Consider the following 26349-nt stretch of genomic DNA (forward strand, 5'->3'; position numbering starts at 1 on the left):
TTCTGCATTGATCAGGAAGCATACATTTGCTCAGTGCAGAGAACCCTAGTTTCAAATGTAGCCCTTAAGTAACCCCTGAGAGGAACAAGGACAATAAAATCTCTTTGTTTGCTTCTTATTCCCTTCCGTTTGCACCTGTCTCCCTCATCCGCTGCTCCCTCTTTCTTACACTCACTGCCCTGCTAACAAGTTCTTGTTTGCAAGGTTTTTTTTTTTCTCACTCACATCTGACTGGATCCTCCAGGGGCCCATTTGCTCTTCCTTGGAAACACAATTCCAGGGGCCTTGCTTTCTGCACACTGGTAATTGAGCACCAATGGCCCAAGAGGGACCTGTGCAATGCTCAGCATCCTTGATTACAGGCAAGAAGCAGGTGTGCCCCGAGGGAGGGAAAGGGGAAGAGGAGCAAGAGTAACACGGGCGCTGCTTCTTTGCATTCTTTATTTCTATATTTTTATTTATTTTTTAATGTAGGAGCTCTTTATTCAGCCACTGATTTGGCTGACTGAAGTGAGCATGAACTCCACATTGCTTTTTATAAAAAAAAATTATTGAATATTATTAAGATGGGCTGGAGCGATAGCACAGCGGTAGGGCGTTCGCCTTACAAGCGGCCAACATGGCCAACCCGAGTTCGATTCCTCCGCCCCTCTCAGAGAGCCCGGCAAGCTACCGAGAGTATTCGATATGCCAGACACAGTAACAACAAAGTCTCCAATGGAGACGTTACTGGGCCCGCTCGAGCAAATCGACGATCAACGGGAGGGCCTTTACCTTTACCTTACCTATTAAGATGGACCATTTCAAAGCTGTTCGTGATTGGATTTCAGTCGTCCAATGATCCAACACTAACTCCTCTGCCAAAGGACATTTCCCACCACCAATGTCCCTCCATTCCCTCCCACCATCTTTCAGTACCATACCCCTCACCCCCAACCGGCCTCTTAGGCAGGCACTTTTCTTTTCCTCTTTCCTTTTCCTTTTGTGCTTTATGGTTTGCAATACAGGTACTAAGAGATCATCCTGTCTGTTCAGGGCATTTAGTATTTTTACCCGAAGGTAAGGCTAGAATAGCTCTTCAACTGGGTGGCAACTATGGGGTGTGGATGTGACTGCCAAGGCTTCTAGAAGTACAGGGAGGTGGGGGGAGGTAGCCTGTCCTGACCTTGAGAAGCCCTGTAGATTTTAGTCGCAAAACAGTCATACCTGAATTTTCAGCAGATTATATGACAGACCTCAGTGAGGTCCGTCCTGAGATGGTGGAGTCCAGCTGGGGATATTGCACAATTCTGGATTGTGGGAGCAAGCAGCTGCCAGGAGCTCTGCTTGGGTTGGCACCAGGATAACCTGCCCACCTCTGATTTACCCTTGTCTGTTCAGCATTGGCAGGACTGAATTAACTGTGGCTTTTGATCTTGTTTGATATTTATTTATGGGTCTCTGAAGCCAAACTGGTAAATGAGCTCGGATAGCTGAGCTGGGGGTGGTTTGTGGCTGTGGCTCCCACATACATAACTTTTGGCTGTTTAATTTCTTGGGAATTTTGGTCCTGATTCTTATAAGAAAAGATGAAACCTTTTCCTGCGGTATAGATGGAACTAGATGGTGCCATGTTAGGCAAAATAAGTTAGAAGCAGAAAGACATATACCAAATGATGTTACTCATTTGTGGTACATAAAGAAATAAAGTCAGGAAATAGACGTCCATCCACAGATGACTGACTAAAAAAGCTGTAACATATTCACTGAATACTATTCTGCTACTTAAAAAAAAAAACCATGTAATTGTGTCTTTGGGGACAAAATAAACGAAGTAGAGAAGTTCTGTTTTTGTAGGGTTGGGGGGCACATTCGTGGTGCTTGGGGGCTAGTCCTGGTTCTGTGGAAGGCAGGGGGAGGGATTTGACTCTCCTGTGATTGGTCAAGGGACCATGCTGTGCAGATGATTGAATCCTTGAACCTGAGCTGCTGCATGCAAGGCACATTCTCAAAGAGGCAGTTTTATAAACTGAATTAGTGTGGATAATCTCATACTCCACAAAACAAAATTTAGGTAGGACTGGACATTTGGAAATGGAATCCCCTTTCCCTTAGGCAATGAAGCAATGTAAATCAGAAGCCCTTAAAACCATATATATATATATATATATGTACATATGTATATATTTGTGTGTATATATGTATCCTATAAATATGAAGTAAGTAGTGGGGAGTATATCTCCAGATTTAAATGCCTTACGGTCATTACGTTAAATGTTCAATATGTAGGGTCAGTTAAGTGAATTAAGATACATCTATAAAATACTCTAATGCCAATAAAATTATGTTGCATAACAAGCATAGAATGAGATCTAGAATGGTATTCCCAAAGAGACTATTCTAGTATTTAAAGACTGGTGCCATTGTATTTCTTTTTCTTTCTTTCTTTCTTTCTTTCTTTCTTTCTTTCTTTCTTTCTTTCTTTCTAGCTTGATCTTACTTTATTTTTTTGCCTTATTTTTCTCTTTTTTTTAAGTTTATTTATTTTTTATTAGTGACAAACCAAGAGGTACAGTTGTAGACTTACAAATGTTTGTGCTTGAGTTTCAATTATACAATGATCAAACACCCATCCCTCCACCAGTGCCCATTTTTCACAACCATGGATCCCAGTATCTCTCCCACCCCCCACCCCCCCCCATCCCACCCTGCCTCTGGGGCAGGGCATTCCCTTTTGTTCTCTCTCTCCATTTGGGTGCTGTGCTTTGCAAAAGAGGCATTGAGTGGCAATCATGTTTGGTCTATAGTCTACTTTCAGCATGCTTCTCCCATCCTGTATTTCTTTGTTGAGGAAACTTCTGTTCATTTCTTCTCCCCATTTTGTGATGGGGTTGGAGGTTTTTTTCTTGTACATTCTACTAGTGTCTTGTATATCCTGGATATTAATCCCTTATCAGATGGGTATTAGGTAAATATTCTTTCCCATTCTGTGGGCTTATTCTGTATTTTGGTCAGCTTCTTTTGAAGTGCAGAAGCTTCTTAGTTTGATGTAGTCCCATTTGTTTATGTTTGCTTCCACTTGCATGGTCAGTGCTGTTTCGTCCTTAAAGATGTTTTTAGCTTCAATGTCCTGCCTCCTGAGCAAAGGGGAGAAGGCAGCTGGAATAGAGAAGGGATCACTAAAAAAATGATGGCTTGAGGAACCGGTCAGGATGGGAGATGTGTGCTGAAAGTAGATAAAGGACCAAACATGATACCTCTCAATGTCTGTATTGAAAACCATAATGCCCAAAAGTAGAGAAGAGTATGGGGAATATTGTCTGCCATGGAGGCAGGGGGAGGGTGGGAAAGGAGGGATATACCGGGGATATTGGTGAAGGGGAATGTGCAGTGGTGGAGGGATAGGTGTTCGATCATTGTGTGATTTTAACCCAAACATGAAAGCTTGTAACTATCTCATGGTGATTCAATAAAATTAAAAAAAATAAGCAAAACCAAAATAACAAAATAAAATAAACACCCAAAACAAAAACAAAACAAAACAAAAAGTGTCTGTGTGTGTATGTATGTGTGCGTATGTATGTATGTGTGTGTGTTTAATTCTAGTCACAGTGATTTTCAGTACTATCAGTGATAGGCTTTAATGAATTCAGCATTCCAACATTGCACCCCCATCAGAGTGTCTGTTTCTCTTCACGATTGTCTTGGAGTTCCCATCACCCCTTCCCCTGTCCTTCCCCAGCAATCTTTTCCTTTCTTACATCTCATTGACTTGATAAGCTGAGTTCTTTAGACCAATTCTTAGATTGTGTTGCTTTGTCCATTTGTTATTCTCTTACTGTGACTTTTTCTGTCCCACATATCAGAGAAATCATTCTGGGTCTCAGCCTCTCCTTTTGGATGATTTCACTGAACCTGACACTCTTTAGTATCATTCTTGTAGTGGCAAATTACATGATTGCATCGAAAAACTTGAGGAGAATTCTATCATGTATGTATACCAAAATTTCTCTATTCAGTCATCTGCTCTTGGACTCTGGTTGTTTCCAGATTTCGCTAATGTGAATAGTGCTATAATGAACATGGCAGCACAAACATCTCTTTGGAATAGAGGTTTTGGGCCTGTGGAGTATATTGTCAAAAAGCAGAACTGCTGAGTCATGCAGAAGTTTAACACTTTACTTTTTTAGAAGTGCCCATACTGTTTTTCATAAAGATTGAATCAGGAGACATTCCCAGCATTAGTGGATGAGGGTTCCTTCCCCCTTTTCCCCCTGACTCCATCTATGCCAGCACTTGCTCTTTTTGATAAGTACCAATCTCACTGGTATAAGGTGATATTTTATTGTTGTTTTTCTTTGCACTTCCCTGATTATCAATATTATGGAACATTTTTTCATATACCTATTGAATATGTCTGTTCTCCTTGAAGAAGTTTCTGTTCATCTCTGCTCCCCATTTTTGGATGCGGTTGTTTATTATTGTTGTGTTTTTCTTGTTAAGTTTTGCAAACACAGCGGGTGGGGCATTCGCCTTACAAGCGGCCAACATGGCCGACCCGAGTTCGATTCCTCCGCCCCTCTCGGAGAGCCCGGCAAGCTACCGAGAGTATTCGATATGCCAGACACAGTAACAACAAAGTCTCCAATGGAGACGTTACTGGGCCCGCTCGAGCAAATCGACGATCAACGGGAGGGCCTTTACCTTTATATATCTTGGGTTTTAACCCTTTTTTTCAGATGAGTGTTGGGCAAATATTTTCTCCAACTCTGTGCAGTGTCTTTTTAATCTGATCATTGTTTTTTTTTTGCAGGGCAGAAGCTTCTGAATTTGATGTCGTCCCATTTGTTTATCTTTGCTTTTGTTTTCTTGGTCACAGCATTTAAAGCATTGTTAAAGATGTCTCGAGAGTCAGTGTCATGAAGGGTTCCATCTGTGTTTTACTCATTAGAATTCATTGATTTAGGTCTGATATGATGTTGCTTAAGTCACTTTGAATAGATTTTTGGGGGGAGCATGGTGTGAGATAGAATTCTGAGGTCATTTTTGTTTTTTTTTACATATGACTGATTTTACCAGCACCATTTGTTGAAGAGACATCCTTGCTTCTTTATTTTTAGCTCTTTTATTGAAGATTATCTGTGGATCTGTCTGTGGACTCTCGATTCTATTCTACTGTCCCGAAAGTCTCTTTTATTCTAGCACCATACTCTCTTGATTGTTATAGGTTTACATTATCAATTTAAAGTTGGTAAATGAAAAGTGCCCCTTCTTCTTTTTCCTTATGGTTGCTTTGGCTATTGGGGGGAAAATTACTGAAAATTTTTAAGTGTAAGTCACGGTCACGGTCCTCCCATTGTTCATCGATTTGCTCGAGCGGGCCCAGTAACATCTCCATCATGAGACTTAGATAAGACATTTAATAAATGTAGATAGACCAGGTTGGAGATAACCATAACCAAGATGTAATAAGAAGTTGACGGGCACATCTGAAACACAAGTAAGTGCATGTATGCTGCAGGAGGAAAGTTACCAAAATAGAGTGGAATGTCTCCAGCTATATACACAAAGAGAAAAAAATAGACAAAGAACAGAGTTCTAAGAGTTTTAGAGAGCCACAAAGGAAAAGAGTGTTCTGTACATATCTGTGCTGGTGCTTGTAAGAAATTTGTTAGGAATATTTTTCCAGGCAGTAGGAGACAAAAATATAATAAGTAATCACCTTGTCATATTTGGCATTTAAAAGAAATATAATAAACATAGATCTCTTCAGGTTCTCTCTTTTAAGAAAGTTCAAATTTATTAAATAGAATACAGAAGACATTGAAGGAAATGAGTACATACTTGTAAAATGTACTTCTAATGAAAGGTTAACAAACATTGAATTATTAATTTTTGGAATCCAAAAACCAAGGATTATGTAATAAGGATCTCGATCATTAATTTGTACAAGATAGCTCAATAGAGCTTTGTGTTATATTTTTTGCAGGTAGAACATTTGGAAATAAACTGAAACCATAAATTCAAAAAATCCCTCCAAAGTCACATGTACACATATACACATGTATATTATGTGTATATTTTTAAAGACTCTGGAATGGAATTCATAAAAATATTGATAATGATGTGTTGTGACTCTAGGTGGATTTTATTTGTTCTGCATCTACATCTCACATAAGCTTGAAATATTTATGCAAAAGTAAAACCAGCTAATTTTTTTCTTTTTTTTTTCTTTTTTTGTTGAATCACCATGAGATAGTTACAAGCTTTCATGTTTGAGTTTCAACCATATAATGATTGAACACCCATCCTTCCACCAGTGCACATTCTCTACCACCAATGTCCCCAGTACCCACCCCCTTTTGCAACCCTTCCCCTTCCTCTATGACAGACAATATCCCCCATACTCTCTCTCTACTTTGGGGCATTATAAAACCACCTTTTAAAATAGGTGCCAAAGTCATTCTTTTTTTTTAAAATTTTTATCAGTGAAACACTATGAGGTACAGTTGTAGACTTAGAAATGTATGTGCTTGGGTTTCAGTTATACAATGGTCAAGTACCCATCCCTCCACCAGTGCCCATTTTCCACCACCACGGGTCCCAGTATCCTTCCCCCCGTCCCCCCCATTCCACCCCACCCCTATGGCAGGGCATTCCCTTTTGTTCTCTCTCTCCTTTTGGGTCCTGTGGTTTGCAAAAGAGGCATTGAGCGGCAATCATGTTCAGTCTATAGTCTACTTTCAGCATGCTTCTCCCATCCTGGGAGGATCCTCCCAACACCCTATACTTGGTGCTCCCTTCTCTATCTGAGCTGCCTTCTCCCGCAAAATATGCGGCTGACCTCCAAGCCATGGAATGAACCTCCTGGTACTTATCTCTGCTATTCTCGGGTGTTAGTCTCCCATTTTGTTAACTTTATATTCCCCAGATGAATGCGATCTTTCTATGTCCATCCCTTGGAGGTTCTGTGGGCCAGTCATCATGATGCTCTAGCCCAGCAGTGCAGACCTGGAAGTACTGTTCCTCGACCACTCCGTCAGTGCTCAGAGCCGCCAGGTCCATACCCAGCAGTACAGAAGGGGATACCAAGGAGTGCTTGAGTTAAAACTCAGGGCCTCACACATGCTAGACATATGCTCTATCATGTGAACTTCTCCCGGTTCCATATGTTTATTTTTAAGTGGTGGTCAAGGGGAAAAGCCACATTCCTCTCATCCTCATCGTACTCCTTCATCTATAGAATTTGTTTTCTCATGAAATCCTATATAATAACCATACCAAATTTTATCTTTTACAGACACTTGTGAAAAGTAACCATCTTTCAGAAAAGATCATTGTTTTGCCTGGGAAAATTGAGGAAATTTCAATTCCTGAGGCAGTCGATGTGATCGTTTCTGAACCCATGGGCTACATGCTATTCAATGAAAGGATGCTGGAGAGTTACCTTCACTCCAAGAAATGGTTGAAAGTAAATGGTGAGTCGGGTCAACTGATAGTTTAGAAAATGTTGAAATTTGGGGCTTGAGCGGTAGTACAACAGGTAGGGCACTTGCCTTGCATGAGCCGACCAGGGTTTGATCCCCAGCATCCCATATGGTCCCCTGAGCCTGCCAAGAATGGTCCCCGAGCACAGAACCAGGAGCAAGCCTAGAGCACTGCTGGGTGTGTACCACCATCCCCCCAAAAGAAAATGCTAAAAATTTCTTCGCAAAAGTCTGTCATCTTCTGTTTAGTTTTGGACAGAAAGAAGGAGAATCGATTTATCTTAAACCAGTTCTGCCAGTTCTGTGATTTTTCTCATCTTCTTCTTCCACAAAAGCTAGCCTCCAGACAACTAATGGCAGGCCAGGAAGATAGTGTAGGCGTTATGGATCGACCAGAGTTAAATCCAAAGTACCGTATCACTTCTTGAGCATGTCCAGGTGTATCTTTGGAGAAACCGACCCCACCCCACAAGTCCCCCACCACCCCCATTACACACACACACACACACACACACACACACACACACCATCAGGCATAACCCTGGGAACCCAGCGAGCACCAATAGGTATTAATGCCTGGCAGCCCCCAGGACTTCAAGGCCCAAGCATCACTGAACCTCAGGTCCTAACACAGAACCACAGAGATTGCTGAATATCGCTGGCAATGAAACATTGGTCCCTCAAACATATCTGAGGATCCCTCTCCATCTAACCCCCCCAAAATAAAGTACAGCTAGCATTGTGCTACAGAGTATTTATATGGTCTCGTAGTAGATCGGTTCAGAATTACCTATTTTTGTTTCTTTCTATAGTTTTCTGCTCTAATGAACTTAGTCTAACACTAGACTCTTTAGATTTAGTTATCTCGTCTGTATTATTTTTAAAAGTCTTGGAAGCTAGGTATGTGACTCAGCAGTGGAGAACCTGCTTGTATGAGTGATGCGCGCACACACACACACACACACACACACACACACACACATCCCATACCTCTCTAAATCCTTTTCAAGTGTTGACCTTTTATAATATAAGAAGCTCTATGAAGTCTTCTAGTTTTTTTCTCAAATCATAAAGTTTATTTTCCTACTGTCTTAAAAGAGGAACATTATATAATTATCTGATTACATATAATATCAGACTGCAGATAATTCAGTTAATATTAAAAAAATCCAAATTTTTGTGCTCACCAAAAACTGTACATGTTAACCAATTTGCATAAATATTTTTTATGAAAATTCTGTAAAGTGTGAATTATGATGGCTCTTATTTGATCAAATAAAAGGGTAGTGCTGAAGTTCTCAGCAGTAATTTTGCACCCCTTCCCAAGGTGACTTTGGACAATGTCTGGAGACATTTTTGGTTGTCATTTCTGAGGAAGTGGGTACTATCGGACTCTCTTAGGTAGAATCACAGATGCTGGTACACTGACTTCAGTCTACAGGACAGACCCCCACATCCAGAGGTTTCCAGTTCCAAGTATCAATGGTGTCAAGACTCAGACAAGGAGTAGTAGAAGTTAATCTGAGGATTATTGAAAAAGGAAACTGAAGCTCAGTGGGAGAAAGCAACCTGTCAAGAACACACCTTTACACCTTTAATTAGTGGGGGAGAAAGAGAATTCAAATCGATATCTGTTTACCCCTGAATCCCACATCTGTGACTCTTTTTGTTGTATATGGGGAGTGAGGCAGAAGTAGTGGCTTTACTTGGAGTTTCTCAGGACTTACTCCCAACTCCGTGTTCAGGGTCACTTTGAGTGGTTCTCAGAGGACCATGCGGTGTTGGGGGTCAAACTCCAGTTGGCTGCATGCAATGCAAGCAGCTTAACTTTTGTATTATTGAGTCAGAGAGATAATACAGCGGGTAGGGAACTTACCTTGCACATGGCCAACCCAGGTTTGACATATATGGGCTTCCAGGCTTTGTCAGGAGTGATCCCTGAGCACAGAATCAGGAGTTAGCCCTGAGAACCACTGGGTGTGGCTCAAAATAACAATGGCTATAAAAACAATAACAACAAGCAAAAGAAAATCTTAAACTATCTCAGCAGCTCAAGTGACTCTTAAACATTTACTGTCTATGAAGAGAGATGATTTGTTCCAGCAGTACCTGTTTTTTTTTTTTCTATTAAGGAATTGAAGCTAATTGATCAAGTTATAAAACCACACTTCTCAGGGCATTTGCAGCTTCTTACCCCAGTTTAATTTGTTTCAAATAACCAGTATTTCTGCCTACTTTGATAGCCAGTGAAGGCAAAATAATAAACATTTTATAAGCAGAGCAATGCATTGTAGCACTGTAGTACTGGCCTCCCGTTGTTCATCGATTTGCTCGAGCAGGCACCAGTAACATCTCTTTTGTGAGACTTGTTACTGTTTTTGACATATCGAATATACCACAAGGAGCTTGCCAGGCTCTGCCGTGCGGGTGGGATACTCTCACTAGCTTGCCAGGTTCTCTGAGGAATCAAACCCGGGTCGGCCGTGTGCAGGGCAAATGCCCTACCCGCTGTGCTGTCACTCCAGCCCAGAGCAATACACACTCACCAAAAATTCTACAACGTGCACATATCAGTTAAGCTTGTGACCCATCTGCAATCTCCTATTTGATTCAAAACTTAGGAGTTTAGAATTAGGCACTTTGAGAAAAATGCAAAAATAAATAAACTGAGGCAAACTGTATCTCATATTAAGAACATCAACGTTCTTGTTGTAACACAATCTGGCATGTTTTTGGAACGCTAGTGTTCGCGTGAACAACAGAACTGTGGAGAGGAACATTAAGAGCAAAGTTGTGTGGCTTTCTTCCTTAATGTTCCCAAAGAATTCTGTATTTCTAGATGTTTTTTCCGATATGGCATGTGCTTTTTGTATGATGCATTTTAAGTATATTTCAAGTACACCCAGTGAGTCCCTCTAAGCTGAATACTCAATAACCAATATCTTTTTACCCCCAGATATTCAAAATGGAAATAAAATTTAATATTAGGCTACTTGATAGACAAGTAGAAATGAATACTGATTTTATTGGTTTTCTAATGTGTGTGTTCCTTAGGGAATATGTGATTGATTTTTTTTCTAATTTTTTTCCTCAAAATAAGGCATAACTCACAAAATCAAATAAAAATTTTAAAAATATTTGAAATAAAAAATAGTGACCTTTGACTGCATCTCCTCAAATACAAGACTGACCCCAAAGTCTCTCCATTTTGACTTCATTTGCTGTTTCTTTTGTTATTTTTAACCTATATAGTTTAGTGTAAAGTTATCATACTGCTATTTATGTCATTCCCTAGTAGAAAATTTAGCTTTCCTGCATAGCAGCTCTCTTCCCAGTGCACCCCCCGTTCTTCAGCGTCCCAGAGTGTATTTATATCTTTAATCCCTTATGCACACCCTTAATGTCAGATGCATTACAGAATTCAGAATCTAGAGGCTTTGGGGGAAGTTAATACAGTCATATCCCATGTATTAACACCTCTGGAGTGATCAGGGAGAACACTCTGTAATGAAACACATCGTATTTCTGCAACAAAACATATTTTTAATATGGATATCATGCAGAATTCGCAAAAAGTATACATAGACTTCAGTTCAAGTCTGGTTTTACCACAAAATGATGTTATCTCCAAATGATGTTTTATATACATATGTGGATATACACAGTCTCCTGCCCCCGCGCCTGACTGTCCTCGCCACCGGGGCCCCTTGGAGGGGAGCGGGTTGAGCTTTCCTCCCCGCCCCGACCAGGGCTCCGGCAGCCGAAGACCTCCAGGACCAGCCACCACCATGCTGAGACCACTCTCCGCACACATAAAGGTACTGGCAGAGGGACAAAGTCACGCGGGTTCCAGGGCCAAGATCTCCAAGCCTACTCGAATATGGGCTGAGCATCCTCCACCCAGATCCTCCAAATTCCAGTAGGCGGGGGTCACACCCACCAACTGGCCCCCTGGCGCCGTGTAATCCCATCAGCGGCCAAGACTCAGAGACTATAAAAACCAGCTCCCGGAACATCTTATTATGACATCTTATTATCTCATTCCTACTTCGGACAAACTGGCAGGCTACCGAATGTAGCCTGCCCACAGGGCAGAGTCTGGCAAACTCCCTGTGGCGTACCCAATATGCCAAATACCAGTAACAATGATGGGTCTCATTCCCCTAAAAGAGCCTTGTATATAATCTCAGGGCTAGGATGAAGGAGACATTACTGGGACCTGCTCGAGGCAATCGACGATTAACAGGATTTGTGTGGATATACACACAGATATGTATATACATACATACATATATATACATCTATATGTTGTTTTTTACACGGATTATTTTTTGGATTTTAGAATTTACTAGAAGGAATTATGGGTCTAGATCATTATTTGATTGTCAACAATCAATGCTTCTGTTATTATGACAATGTTATTAATGTTCAGGACTGAGTCAGGTTCACCTGTTGTAGGTGGTTGTAATTATCCTTTGCAAGTTTTTGTCGTTTTCCTTAGCTTGATTTTCTGTTATTTTTCTTTCTCTCTCTCCTTTTTTTCTTTCTTTTTGGGTAACACCTGGCGATGCACAGGGGTTACTCCTGGCTGTGCTCTCAGGAATTACCCTGGCGGTGCTCAGGGGACCATATGGGATGCTGGGAATTGAACCCTGTCAGCCGCGTGCAAGGCAAACGCCCTACCCACTGTGCTATCGCTTCTGCCCCAAGTGTTTTTTTTTAAAGGTGTGGTTGCATATCTGGTGGTCCTCAGGGCTCTGTGCTCAGAAGTGCTTAGAGGACCATATGGAATGCTGGGGATCAAAAACCGGTGACTTTGCAAGGCAAATACTCTACCTGCTGTGCTATCACCCTGGCCCTAGTTTAATATTTTCTATACACACGTGACTGACTAATTTCCATGGTCCAACATGTCCATATTCTTTGGAAACTTTCCTCCTGCCCTCATCTGTCCTCCTTGGCACTTATGAACTCGTTGCTCTGTAGACCTAGTGCATGGCTACCATCACTGGACCATCATCATTCTTTTGTCTTTCTTGGTTGCTATGTTCATTTCACCAAATAATAGTCTCAACCAATTTTAGAGTAAGGGTGCTTGCTTGAGAAGCTACTTTTTTTTATTGAGGCCTTAGACCCAATCTTACCTTGAAAGCAATGAAATGTTTCCTTCTTTATTTTATTTGACTTTGTCTTTGGGGGCATACCCAGTGATTCTCAGGAGTTACTCCAGACTCAGCATTCAGAAATCATTCCTGGTGGTGCTTGGGATCATTTGGGGTGCTGGGGATAGAAACCTGGTGAGCCGAATGCAAAGCAAATGCCCTAACTGTGGTGTTATCACTCCAGCCTGTGTTTTCTCTTTTTGAGGGAGAGGGAACAGAGACTCCCCAATAGTCCTATTGAGAAATCCTATAACATCCTAATCCTTTACAATGACAGAATTTATTCTAAACAAGCATAACAAAAGTTGTCCTTCTGGTTGCCTCTAGTATGTTCTATTTTTTGTGTTCTTAGTGTGACATGCTTTAAAATTTCATATCACTCAGTGAGAAAGTTGAATCAAAAGACTCACTTTTTCCAACATGTTGAATTTTTCTGTAGTCTTGCCTTTATTGATTTACTTCTTTCCATTTTATCTAATAGCTTTGAAATTCCTACTAGGCTTGGGACCCAGAATATCTCCTCCAAAGCTTTCAGGTTTTTTCAAGCACTGGAAACTATTATTTTTTAAAGGTTGTTGTTGTTTGATCTTTTTCTGTTTGGGGGGAGATGTGGTGAAGGGAGGCCATCCTAGAACTAAATAGTACTCAGAAGCTACTCCAGGTCTAGTGCTCCAGGGTTGCTCCTGGCAGTGTTCAGGGGATCTAAGAATTTCTCTCTCTCTCTCTCTCTCTCTCTCTCTCTCTCTCTCCTGATGGTTATTTTGGGCTGGAGCGATAGCAGAGCGGGTAGGGCATTTGCCTTGCACGCGGCCAACACGGCTGACCCGAGTTTGATTCCTGTGCCCCTCTCGGAGAGCCCAACAAGCTACCGAGAGTATCTTGCCCGCATGGCAAAGCCTGGCAAGCTACCCATGACGTATTTGTCATGCCAAAAACAGTAACAACAAGTCTCACAATGTTACTGGGCCGGCTGGAGCAAACCATGAACAACAGGAGGACAGTGCTACAGTGACAGGGCTACAGATGGTTATTTATTTATTTATTTTTTAAAATTTTTAATCACTGTGAGAGAGTTACAAGCTTTCATGTTTGGGTTGCAATCACACAATGATCAAACACCCGTCCCTCCACCAGTGCACATTCCCCACTACCAATCTCCCCGGTATACCCCCCCTTTCCCACCCACCCCCTGCCTCCACGGCAGACAATAGTCCCCCCTCAGTATTCAAAGCATGCTCACCAATCCTTTGAGCTATCTCCCAAATTTCTTTCTAATGTTTAGTTAGAAATGTCGTTCCCTGTTTTGAAATTTGAAAATCATCAAGCAATCGTCAATTTGATAGCAATACATGAAACTCAAACAGGGACATACCAACAATAGTACGATTGTACTTTTTCTCTGGGCATTTCCGAACGTGCCTTAAATTGTAACAGTCTGTTCTGTATGAATATGTTCAAGAAGAGCACAGTTCAAATTAGATGACATTGACAATTGGATGAGGCCCCCATGCCTGGATTTTTTTCCTACTTATTAGCCCTTATTATAATGAGTCAGCACAGTGGGTAGGGCGTTCGCCTTACAAGCGGCCAACATGGCCGACCCGAGTTCGATTCCTCCGCCCCTCTCGGAGAGCCCGGCAAGCTACCGAGAGTATTCGATATGCCAGACACAGTAACAACAAAGTCTCCAATGGAGACGTTACTGGGCCCGCTCGAGCAAATCGAGCAAATAATGAGTCACTTACATTCTTCCATTCTTAGATTTTTCATTTTTAAGATTATTTTATGTTTAGAGAATCTGCTTTATGTTTTTATTTATTTATTTATTTATTTTGAAGATTAACTGAATAGATGAAGGACCCACAACAAAGTTCATGGCAGAGTTAATAGAATCCAGAAATTTTTGCTATTACTGTTGCTGGTGCTATTGTTTTTATGTTGACTTTATGTAATTATTCTATTTTTTCATTTTACATTATTCTTTTGGTTTTATATTTTATATTGCTTTTATTTTTCATAGGCAGTTCTCATTTCTGAATATCTCATGTTTTTTTCACATGCAATTTTATAAATTACTGCAACCAAAAAATAGTGTCTGTAAAATTTCAAAAATAATATGGATCCCCAGGTCTGCCTACTCAGAAAATCCCAAGCTCCAGGCAGGCCAGTTTAGGGGTTTGTTTTCCTGCTATAGAAGCTGCATTTCTGGGACTAGAGCAATAGTACAGCAGGTAAAGTGGCTCGCCTTGTGTGCAGCTGACCTGGGTTCAATCCCTGGCAACCCCTATGGTCTCACTAGGAGTGAGCCATGAGCATTGCTGGGTGTGACCCCCCCAAAACAACAAACAAAAAAAAATAGAAGAAGCTGCATTTCCTCTGGTGTTATTTTAGATGGCAGGAACAAAACTAAATGTTGGCTTCCTAGAAGGGCCTAAGCTGTCATTTAGGTATATTTTCCCAGAGCACTTAAAAAGACCAGTAGATAAAACATGGACAAAGTCTAGGAATAAAAACAATAAAGGGGGCTGGAGCAATAGCACAGCAGGTAGGGTGTTTGCCTTGCATGCGGCAGACCCAGGTTCAATTCCCAGCATCCCATATGGTCCCCCGAGAACTGCCAGGAGAGATTTCTGAGTGTGTGAGCCAGGAGTAACTCCTGTGCATCGCTAGGTGTGACCCAAAAAAGCAAAAATAAATAAATAAATAATAAAGTAATTGAATGATATAATGTTGATTGTTTTCAAAACAAAGTTATTTTTTTTTTGTATTACCAGAAATAAGTGAAAAAAATTAAGGGGACTGGGGAAATGACTCAAAGGACTGGAATACAGGCTTTTTTTATATAGGTTCCATCCCTAGGACAATATGATGCCCCAAACACCATCAGAAATAATCCCTGATCACCACTTCAGGAATGATCTCAGAAGAAAATTCAGCCAAGGAGGAAGTATGTAAGCTTCCAAGCACAGAATTCACCTAAAGGAATAGCTGAGTTCAAGAATGTTCTAAGTACCTCTTTCCTGACTGCAGACTCTGAAAAAACATGATTTAAGTTTGCTGTGGTGTTTGTTGCTTGAGACCACATAATTTTCTTAGCATTGCTTTGGGGCAAAAAAGTCCATGTTAGTCTTTTGTATAACTGAAATATAGAATAAAAGAACTGGCTTCCAACCCGGATATCCTAGGAGTCGCTCTCCCCCGATATGTCCATGGTGGGAGAGAGGAGCATAGGCCTCTGCTTCGTGATGTACAGTCTCTTCCACCCCACTGGAGATCAAGCTGGGCCCGGAGTCTGTGCCTGCATGATCCTACAGCCTTCTCAGAGTCCTCTGGATGATGACCAAGGAGAGAAACCATGAAGGAAACCAATCACGAATCACGACCATCCTGTTATTCGTCGATTGCCTCGAGCAGGCCCCAGTAACGTCTCCTTCATCCTAGCCCTGAGATTATATTCAAGGCTCTTAGGAGAATGGGACCCATCATTGTTACTGGTATTTGGCATATTGGGTACGCCACGGGTAGTTTGCCAGACTCTGCCGTGTGGGCAGGCTACATTCGGTAGCCTGCCAGTTTGTCCAAAGTAGGAATGAGATAGTAAGATGTCGTGATAAGATGTCGCTTGCGGCCGCGCGGTTCCGGGAGCTGGATTTTATAGTCTCTGAGTCTTGGCCATTGAAGGGATTACACGGCGCCAGGGGCCAGTTGGTGAGAGTGACCCCCGCCTACTGGAATTTGGAGGATCTGGGTGGAGGATGCTCAGCCCCGATCCGAGTAGGCTTGGCGATCTCGGCCCCGGAACCCGCGTGGCTTTGTCCCTCTGCCGGTACCTTCAGGTGTGCGGAGAGTGGTCTCAGCATGGTGGTGGCTGGTCCTGGAGGTCTTTGGCTGCTGGAGCCCTGGTCGGGGTGGGGAGGAAAGCTCAACCTGCTCCCCTCCAACGGGCCCCGGCTAGGACAGCCAGGCGCGGGGGCAGGAGACTGCACTGTTCTCTTCCGGGAGCTGATTTTTATAGTCTCTGAGTCTTGGCCGTTGAAGGAAACAGTTAAAAAAAATTTTTTTTTGGCTTGGTTGATTAAGTGTTCAATCAGAAGACTGTAAGAGTCAACTTTTTGGTCTGTTGTCTTTTGCTCATTAGGAATGATGTTCCCGACATTCAGCGATATCCATTTGGCCCCCTTTTCTGATGAACAACTCTACATGGAACACTACTCCAGAGCCAATTTTTGGTAATGTTCTCTGCTTTCTTCACTTCCTTTTCCTTCAGAGCTAAGTGGTGCTTCTTAAAGTATTGCTATTTAGGTCGCATAGTGAATGGAGGGAGTGGGGGATGCCCTGTACTTTACTGGATGTTCACCGGTAGCCCGGGCCTCTGCCAGCTAGATGCCAATAACCTGCCTACCCCTGATTGAGACAAACGGAAATTGTGAGACCTTTTCAGATGTCCCTTTGAGGAAACAAACTCACCCCCCCCCCCCCCCCCCGCTTACTGAGTAGACAGGAACTATTTATGTCATCCGGAACTCACCAAAGATGGCCTTACTACCCTTCCTCTTATTGGTACCCTCTGCCTCCCTGCTCTTCTTCCACTTATTTTTTTTTAACCTTCATTCCTTTGGTTCTAGGCTTCTATTAGAACATACCTTCAGCAGATGTTATATTAGTAACACCAACTTTTGTGTGCATGAGATGGGTTTTGGATAATTCACTGCACCTTTTAAGAATTTATTCCTTGGTGCAATGAGAACTCATACAAAGGCCCTGCCAGTTTTCAACCAACATTCTTTTTGGCCCATAGCACTGTGGTAGGGCATTTGCCTTGCACGCAGCCAACATGGTCGACCCGAGTTCGATTCCTCCGCCCCTCTCGGAGAGCCCGGCAAGCTACCGAGACTATCTCGCCCGCAAGGCAGAGCCTGGCAAGCTACCCATGACATACTCAATATGCCAAACACAGTAACAACAAGTCTCATGATAGAGACGTTACTGGGCCCGCTCGATCAAATCGATGAACAATGGGAGGACTGTGACCGTGATTCTTTTTGGCATTCTTTTATAAAAAGGTATTTTTGTCAAGAGAGCATTGGAAGGAGAATAGCCCTATCAGACCCCTGTTTGTTTAGGTCCTAACACACTGGCTTTTTGTTGATTCTCGGATACATCAGGCATAATCCCAAACTTAGGGCCTTTGCATCTGCTAACCAGGCCTCTCTGGAATACTTTCCCTTCAATATTCACGCAGCTGACCCTTGACCTCCATAAAGTGTCACAACCAATGAGACCTACCCTGACCACTCATTTAAAGGTGTAGCCCTTCCATTCCCTGATCTGTTTCTGATCTGCTTTTTCTCTAGTATCCTCACCTGCTAAAGTATCTGTACTTCCACAAGGGCACAAATGCTATTGTTTGCACTAATGTATTTCAGTCTCCCAGAACAGTGCCTGTCACGTGGTATTTCCTCATGAAACGTTTTTGAAAGAGCAATAAAACCCCAGCAACCTTAAACATGTCCAGAAATAATAGTTACTCTTTAAGTTAAGTTGATGCCACTCCAATATTTCTATTATTTTTTTTCTTTTTGGGTCACATCCGGTGATGCTCAGGAGTTACTCCTGGCTTTGCACTCAGGAATGACTCCTGGTGGTACTCAGGGGACCATGTGGGATGCTGGAAATCGAACTCGGGTCGGCCATGTGCAAGGCAAATGCCCTACCTGCTGTGCTATCACTCCAGCCCCTCTTTTCTTTTTCTTTATAAAACCAGAATCATCATAGCATAAGTTCCATTTGTTGCTTTGCAAACTGCCCCCTTTCCACAGAGCACTAGGATAAGGGGCAAAAACTAGCTACCCCATATTGGCAGATGGAATTTTTATAAGCAATTAAATTTGTATGGAAGCCTTGTCTTAGGCAGCTACAGCTGTACCCATCAACCAGAACGTTAAGTCTGTGTGGTGATGTACTCTCCAGATAGTCTCTCTCTCTCTTTTTTTTTTTTTTTGGTTTTTTGGGTCACATCTGGCGATGCACAGGGGTTACACTCCTGGCTCTGCACTCAGGAGTTACTCCTGGTGGTGCTCAGGGGACCATATGGGATGCTGGGAATCGAACCCAGGTCAGCCGCGTGCAACGCAAACGCCCTACCCGCTGTGCTATCACTCCAGCCCTCCAGATAGTCTCTTAAGAGAATAATGGTCTCTTGAGAGAACAGCATGTTCTTTTGTTTTGTTTGGGGTCCACAGTCAGCAATGATCAGTGTTTTCTCCTGGCTCTGTGCTCAGAGTTCACTCCTGGTGGTGCTCAGGGAGCCATTTGGTGTGCCAGGCATCGAACCAGGTTGGACATGTGTAAGGCAAGTGCCATACCAGTAGAGAGCTCTACCTGCTGTACTATCACTCTGGCCCTGTCCTAATTTTTTAAATATACAGTGTCTCCTATCATTTAATATTCTCTCGCGATAACAGAGCGTTTCTTTTATAGCTAACTACATTTATTGGCCCAAGCTCCTCCGTTAAATTATCTTAATTGTAAATTCAGTTATTTTCATACATCAAATGATTCTGATACTATATTTCATACATTAAATTGTTTTAATCCTATGAGTTCTATCCCAAAATTACGAATGTGTTACTTCTAACACGGAGCTCTTGGTTTTAAATTTTGTATGAAACAGTGCTCTAGTGAGCATCCTCTTAATAAAAATCATGGTGTGCTTTCTGATGATTTCTTTACAATAAATTGCTTGAAGCAAAAATTGCTGGACCAAAAGGTGTGAAGAAAGAACTTTAAAATGCATATATAATCCTACATAATGCCAAATTGCCCTGTTGAAAAGTTTTAGCAATTAACACTTCCACCAGTGGTATATGAGAATGTCTGCTGAGCCTTGCCCATACGGGATTTTTTTTTCTAGATGCCAATTTGATTCGGGAAGAAAAAAAATAGTGGTCAGTTTATTTTTAATCTGTATTTCTTTGATAGCTGGTACATTTGAGCCACTTTATTTTTAGTCAACAAGCATGAGAAGTATTTAAAAATATTTAGTTATCAAAATTCCCAGCCTTCATTTTCCTAATTCTGTGGCCTTTGTAGAGGTTATTATGGAGAGAGCTGCAGTGTGGCCTGCTTGTTGCATTGACCCAGATCATGGTGAAAGTTTATATGATTTCTGTCAAAGTTTTTACGTAAACTTTGTTTCAATAAACATGTATGTAAAAGCTTCTATGATTGGGAAAGGGGGCATTCCGGACTCGTCCTTCACGCCCTACCGAGGTCACGAGTTGCCCCCCACGAGCGGCTCTCCGGCCCGGCCATGGCTCTAGAGCCACAGAAACCAATATCATAATTATCTGACTCTCAGCAGAAATACTTCCAGGTTTAATAAGTAAAATATCAGAAATCCAAAATTGCGCGGCCGCAAGAGTGGCCGTGCATCATGATTTGATTCTTGTAACCAGCTGTAGAAACAAATTATTTCACAACGTCTTTTCAACAGGTCTGATTTGGGGGTGTAACCTCTAAATAATAATGATGCATCTTTTGTCGAAACAATGAATCGAGTCAAAGTAGATAGAGCGTTAACTGGAATTCATCTGCCTCACAGGCATTGGGAGGGTTGGGAGGGCGGGTATGTTGGGGTTCTTCTTGGAGAAAAATGAGTACTGGTGAAGGGAAATGTGTTTGATGATTGCATGACCGAGACTTAAACCTGAAAGCTTTGTAACTTTTCTCACAGTGATTCAATAAATAAACAAATTTTTAAAAAAAGTTTCTATGATTTCAGGCAATGTGGTGGCTATACACTGGCTGAAAGGAGAGAAGGGGAACCAAACAATGCCTTCGGGCATATCCTGAGGGAATGAGTTAGGAGCCACCAGAGGAAGGAAGGGGGCAAACAAAGTTTACGTAAAAACTTTGACAGAGCACCAGTTCCATGTGCTCCTGTGACTTTCCTCTCAACAATACTTGACACTGTTGTCCTCTCCTTCTGTACCTAAATCTGGTTATCCTCCTTTCTTCCTGGACCCGCGCTTCGTCCCTTTTGCTTTTTTGATTTATTATTTATTTCTGATCGGGCTGGAGCCATAGCACAGTGGGTAGGGCGTTTGCCTTGCTCCCGGCAGACCCGGGTTTGATTCCTTCATCCCTCTCAAGAGAGCCCGGCAAGCTACCAAAGAGTATCCCACCCGCATGGCAGAGCCTGGCAAGCTCCCTGTGGCATATTCGATATGCCAAAAACAGTAACAACAAGTCTTACAATGGAGATATTACTGGTGCCCACTCAAGCAAATCAGTGAACAACGGGAGGACAGTGCTGCAGTGCTATTATTTCTGATTAAATCACCGTGAGGTACAGTTACAAAGTTTTTGTGATCAGGTTTCAATCACACAATGTTCCAACACCCATCCAACACCCAACCCTCCACCTGTGTACATTTCCATGACCAATATCTTTCAAATCCTTTTCTATGGTCTATAACAGGCACTTTTCTTCTCTCTCTCTCTCTCTCTCTCTCTCTCTCTCTCTCTCTCTCTCTCTCTCTCTCTCTCTCCTTTCTCCCTCTCTCCCTTCCTCTGTCTCCCTCTTTCTCTTTCCCTCCCTCTCTCTCTCCCTCCCTCTGTCCCTCTTTCTCTCTCTCCCTCTCTCCCTCTTTCTCTCTTTCCTTTTGGACGTTATGGTTTGCAATAGAGGTACTAAGAGGTCATCATATTTGGTCCTTATTCTTCCTCATGACTCACATTTTTAAGATTGCATCAACTGCTGCTTTCCTTCGTAGATGTCTTCCTCTTTGGTCTGCATCTTCTTCCTTTTTTATTTCAACCAGAGCCTTAGTTGGAAACGCTATCTGCAAGTGGATAACTCCCCTCATTACATTGTCAGCCCAGACCTCTTCCCAGAACTATGGGCTTTGGATGTCCAACTAAGTGTTGACAGCTCAACTTGGTTCTGCATAAATTTGTATAATATGTATAAACATGGTCGAGGGGCAAACTGTCCATCTTTCTCACTGCCCCTGTCCACCCTGCAAAAGAAAAGCATATTAACAAGTGGTCAGAGAGATTGTGCAGGGCTTAAGGTGGTAACCTTGCACACAGCTGACCCCAGTTCAGTTCTTGGCACTCCATATGGACTCCGTGGTGCAGTGCCAGGAGTGATACCTTTTTCACTCTTGTTGCAAGGATCACACATGGGGCACTGTGGTGCTCACTGGAGTTTTCACATTGGATTATGGTGCTCAAACTCAGCCTCTGTGCTCACCAAGCATCACCACATGACAACAGTGCTCCCAAAGTTTTAGTTGAGATGTTGAGTAGAGGTCACCTTCTTTGACTGCAGGGCTGACACTCCGCAGGCTGTGGAGACTATGCACTTTTGCAGAGCTGGGCGTCATGGAGAGGAGAAATGCTTGGACCCATGCTTGGTGCAAATGGACAGCCCTGGGAACTGAGTTATAGCCTCAAAATTGCGAGCCAGATGCTTTTAGCCACCAAGTCCTCTCTGAGCTACAAAATTCTACATTTTGAACTGCAATAAAAATGATCCTAGTAACATAGAATTCAGATCACATTCTTCAGAAACCCTCCTAGTATCTTCCTGTCTTTTGCATAGAAAAACTTATATATCTCACGTGAATGGTAAAACTTTGCCCCTGGGCATGCTAGAATGATGGGGGTGGGGTGCAGTAGTGGGGGAGGATTAGTAGTGTGGCCTTGGTGCAATTTGGATGTGTTTTCTGTTTATTTGCATAAAGAAAGTAAATTTCTATGCGGAGCTGAGTAATTTTTTTTTTTCTGAAAAGGCAGCTGTAGGCCAACCTGGTTTGGTAACGTGTGCTCTATGGGACATCTACCTACTGCCACTCTATGTCATCTACTACTCTTCTATTATTCTGTGTACTCTGGCCTCATATACTGGTTTTTGTTGCTCTCCCCTTGAACATACCAGACTTGATTCTTCCTTGATTACTGCCATTTTCTCTGTCGGAAACATGGACAACCTGGTGACTTGCCCTTACCTCCGTCAGGTCTTCACTCATAAATAATTTTCCCCTGAGACCTACTGCCAATTAAAAATGATCATCTCTTGCAGTCATCTGGGTAACATAAAGTAACAAAATAAGAGACTTAACACCCAAGAACAGCTGTGATAAATACCAGGTTGTACACTCCATGGCTTCGAGGCCAGCCGCACACTCTAGGGGTAAAGGTAGCTCAGATGGAGAAGGGAGCACCAAATAAAGGGTGTTGGGAAGATCCTCCCAGGATGGGAGATGCACGCGGAAAGTAGACTATGGACCGAACATAATTGCCACCCAATGTCTCTTCTGCAGACCACAGCACCCAAAAGGAGAGAGAGAACAAAAGGGAGTGCCCTGCCACAGAGGCAGGGTGGGATGGGGGATGGGAGGGTGGGAGGGATACTGGGATTGGTGGGGGTGGAAAATGGGCACTAGTGGTGGGATGGGTACTCGATCATTGTATAACTGAAACCCAAGCACAACATCTTGTAAGTCTACAACTGTACCTCATGGTGTTTCATTAATAAAACAAAAAATAAATTTAAAAAAAAGGAAAAAAGTGATCATCTCTTCTTTTCTAGAGCCTTTATCTCACTTTTCACTCCGTTTCTTTTGTAGCCTTATCACCATCTGCCATGTTGTGTTTTCAACTTATTTTTATTTATCTCCCTTCCAGTGACCACACATTTCAAAAGAATTGCTGTCTTCTTTACTGCGGTGTCTCCACTATCTGTCACTGTCACTCTCCTCCCATTGTTCATCAATTTGCTCGAGCAGGCCCAGTAATGTCTCCATTGGAGACTTTGTTGTTACTGTGTCTGGCATATGGAATACGTCACGGGGAGCTTGCCAGGCTCTGCCGTGCGGGCGAGATACTCTCGGTAGCTTGCCGGGCTCTTCACAGTCTAACCTTGCTCAATACATTTTTTTGTTAACTAGAAGCTAAAAAGCAGAGATTTTTAAGAATCCTTTGCATGATAAAGATACTAAAACTTTGTTGTATTTTCTTCTGCATTTTAATTTGCATTATAATTTACTTTGCCACGATTTTCAAAAGAAGATAAAACCTTCCTTTGTAACTAGATTTGTCAATAGTTTCTTTACAGATTTTTGAAAAATCTATTTTGAAAAGGGCTATACAACTTGAGTCTGATATTAACTTCCTTTCACTTATTTCACATTTTCCACTTGACATTTAAGAATTTATATCTAATTCTAAAACTCGTTTTAGTTTAAGTGTGTGGTAAGCACAAAGTCTTATTCTTTCTAAATAAGTTAGAGGACTCTTATTAGACAAGGTTACTACATCCTGATGTTTTCAGCAGTTGCCTACAAATTTAATTATTTCCTTTTTTTATTTGATGACGATTTCTTGGTCCTTATTAATTAAGATTCTTAAAAGTATCTCCAGAGAGTAAGGCTCGGTCATGAAGAACCATTATCCCCAGCTTTAAAATTCCTTTATGTGATAGGTACGAACATAATTATTGAAAATAATTGGTTCAGGGGGCTTAGAGCAAAGCCTTTATATATAATTTAAATGAATTTTCTTATCAAGAAAAATATCTACTTTGAATCAATTGAGAAGAGCAATGAAATATTCTCAAAAAGTTTGAAATAAATCTAGGTAGCCTTATTACATTTGCTATAGTTATAGAACATCAAAACAAGTAAACTAGGCAGTAGCTAAAAGCTGCACGGATTGAACTCCAGAGCCAGACTGAATTATGTTTGATTCTTGGTTCTGTCAATTACTAACTATAAAACCTCATCCAAGTTAATTTCTCTGAGACACAATTTTCTGATTCATAAATTAAAGATGATTATATTATCTACTTAGGACTGGGGAAGTTTCATTTCTAGAATGGGCCCTCTATTTTAGCTGCAGTACCATAAAAGCCCTTTCATCACATGCCAGTGTGAGGGTTTTGCCAACCTCTGAATTATCTATCCCCATGGTGTACTGAGGGGCTGGGGATTAACCAGTGTGGGTAGAACCCATTAGCTATTCCATGAGATGAAATTAGTCCAAGTTTCCTCCAAAAGATTCACAAACCATAAGTGTTCTAAATATTTTGGTATCAATATCAAGCTCAGACTCCTATCTAAATGCCTTAAAAAAAATCTAGGTCTCCTTTCTATAGCTCAGTTGCTTTGTCATGGAAACACCAGTCCCTTTGGGTAATATTTACCACTTGTGCTTGCAGTAACACACAGAGTTTGTCCTCAAGGTTCTGAGTCTCCATTTCGATCCTAAATCAGTCCTCTCTGGAGAAACCAGATTCAGAAATTGAATCTAAAGACCAGGGACCTAATCTTTCTGCTATGTGAGATAATACCATACTGCTCACCAGCTAACATTTTGTTGTTGAGCAAATTGAGTAATATCCTACTTGACTACATCTTTTCCGCCTCTCTAATGACACAAGACAGTACTAAAAACCACCACAGATTCCTAAGTGGCAAGGTACCCTGATTGCCACTCAAGCTTTGCTTCTCCACGCTGTAATTATGTCATTCTTCCCAGAGTTAATTGCTGTTCCTTGCTTCTGATATTCTGAAATTTCATCCAAATTGTGTCCTTTGGAGCAAAATTTAATGACAGTACCATCTTTGATCTGCAATCACCCTAAACTTCACAAAGACGTTGCCCTCTCACTGATTCTTTTCATATTTGGATAAAAAAGGTTCCTAGATTTCTCTGAGAACATATTCAGGTGCAGTATTCTTCTGTTTTCCATAGTAAGTTCATGCAGCATTTCAACCTCTCTGAGATTCTGAGCACTGCTAGAGTCTTTGAATCTCTTATCTCACTAACTGTAGACCATCATGACTACCGATTCAAAGGGACATCCTCACAGACTTTTATTTTGGCATCTAGCAAAAATATTGAATCCCCTGGCTGTTCCACATCAATGAATTGTACCATCCCTAATGTAGCACTCTTTTTTTTAAATTATGTATTTATTTATTTTTTATTTTTAGTGAAACACCATGAGGTACAGTTGTAGATTTACAATTTTTTGTGCTTGGGTTTCGATTATACAATGATCAAACAACCATCCCTCCACCAGTGCCCATTTTCCACCACCATGGATAATATCCCTCCCACCCCCATCCCTCCCATCTCACCCTGCCTCTGTGGCAGGGCAATCCCTTGTGTTCTCTCTCTCCTTTTGAGTATTGTGGTCTGCAAAAGAGGCTTTGAGTGGCAAACATGTTCAGTCCATAGTCTACTTTCAGCATGCATCTCCCCTCCTGGGAGGATCCTCCAAACACCCTTTATTTGGTGCTCCCTTCTCTATCTGAGCTGCCCTTTCCCCTAGAATGCCTGGCTGGCCTCTAAGCTATGGAGTAATCCTCCTGGTGTTGATCTCAGCTATTCTTGGGTATTAATCTCATATTTTGTTTCTTTATATTCCCCAGATGAATGCAATCTTTCTATGTCTATCCCTCTCTTTCTGACTCATTTCGCTTAGCATGATACTTTCCATGTTGTACCACTTGTATATAAATTTCATGACTTCATCTTTTCTAACAGCTAATGTAGCACTCTTAATGTATACCTCTGTAGATGTTTGCCTGAATAACTTTGTTTAAGTATGTATGTTATTTCCTCCTAGAATAAGAATTGTGCTTTCTTCTTAGCCTGTGCTTATCAGCCTGATAATTATGAGAAACCGTTAGTCTAGAGGCAGTGGG

General features: G+C 41.8%; 1 protein-coding gene and 1 non-coding gene across 2 annotated transcripts in view; both read left to right on the top strand.

Moving 5' to 3' along the window:
- The window catches only part of LOC130016241 (histone-arginine methyltransferase CARM1-like), a 327432-nt gene that overhangs the window by 262624 nt on the left and 38459 nt on the right, over positions 1 to 26349 (top strand). The window contains exons 6-7 of the mRNA XM_056106917.1: positions 7280 to 7457; positions 16767 to 16857. Coding sequence (XP_055962892.1) covers positions 7280 to 7457; positions 16767 to 16857 — 269 coding nt within the window. The remainder of the gene's footprint in view (positions 1 to 7279; positions 7458 to 16766; positions 16858 to 26349) is intronic.
- On the top strand, positions 15796 to 15998 carry LOC130016267 (small nucleolar RNA SNORA73 family). The gene has a single exon (XR_008791220.1). It is a non-coding gene; the product is annotated as a small nucleolar RNA SNORA73 family (small nucleolar RNA).

Source organism: Sorex fumeus, unplaced genomic scaffold (genome assembly GCF_029834395.1).
Source record: "Sorex fumeus unplaced genomic scaffold, SorFum_2.1 ptg000149l, whole genome shotgun sequence".
Lineage (NCBI taxonomy): Eukaryota > Metazoa > Chordata > Mammalia > Eulipotyphla > Soricidae > Sorex > Sorex fumeus.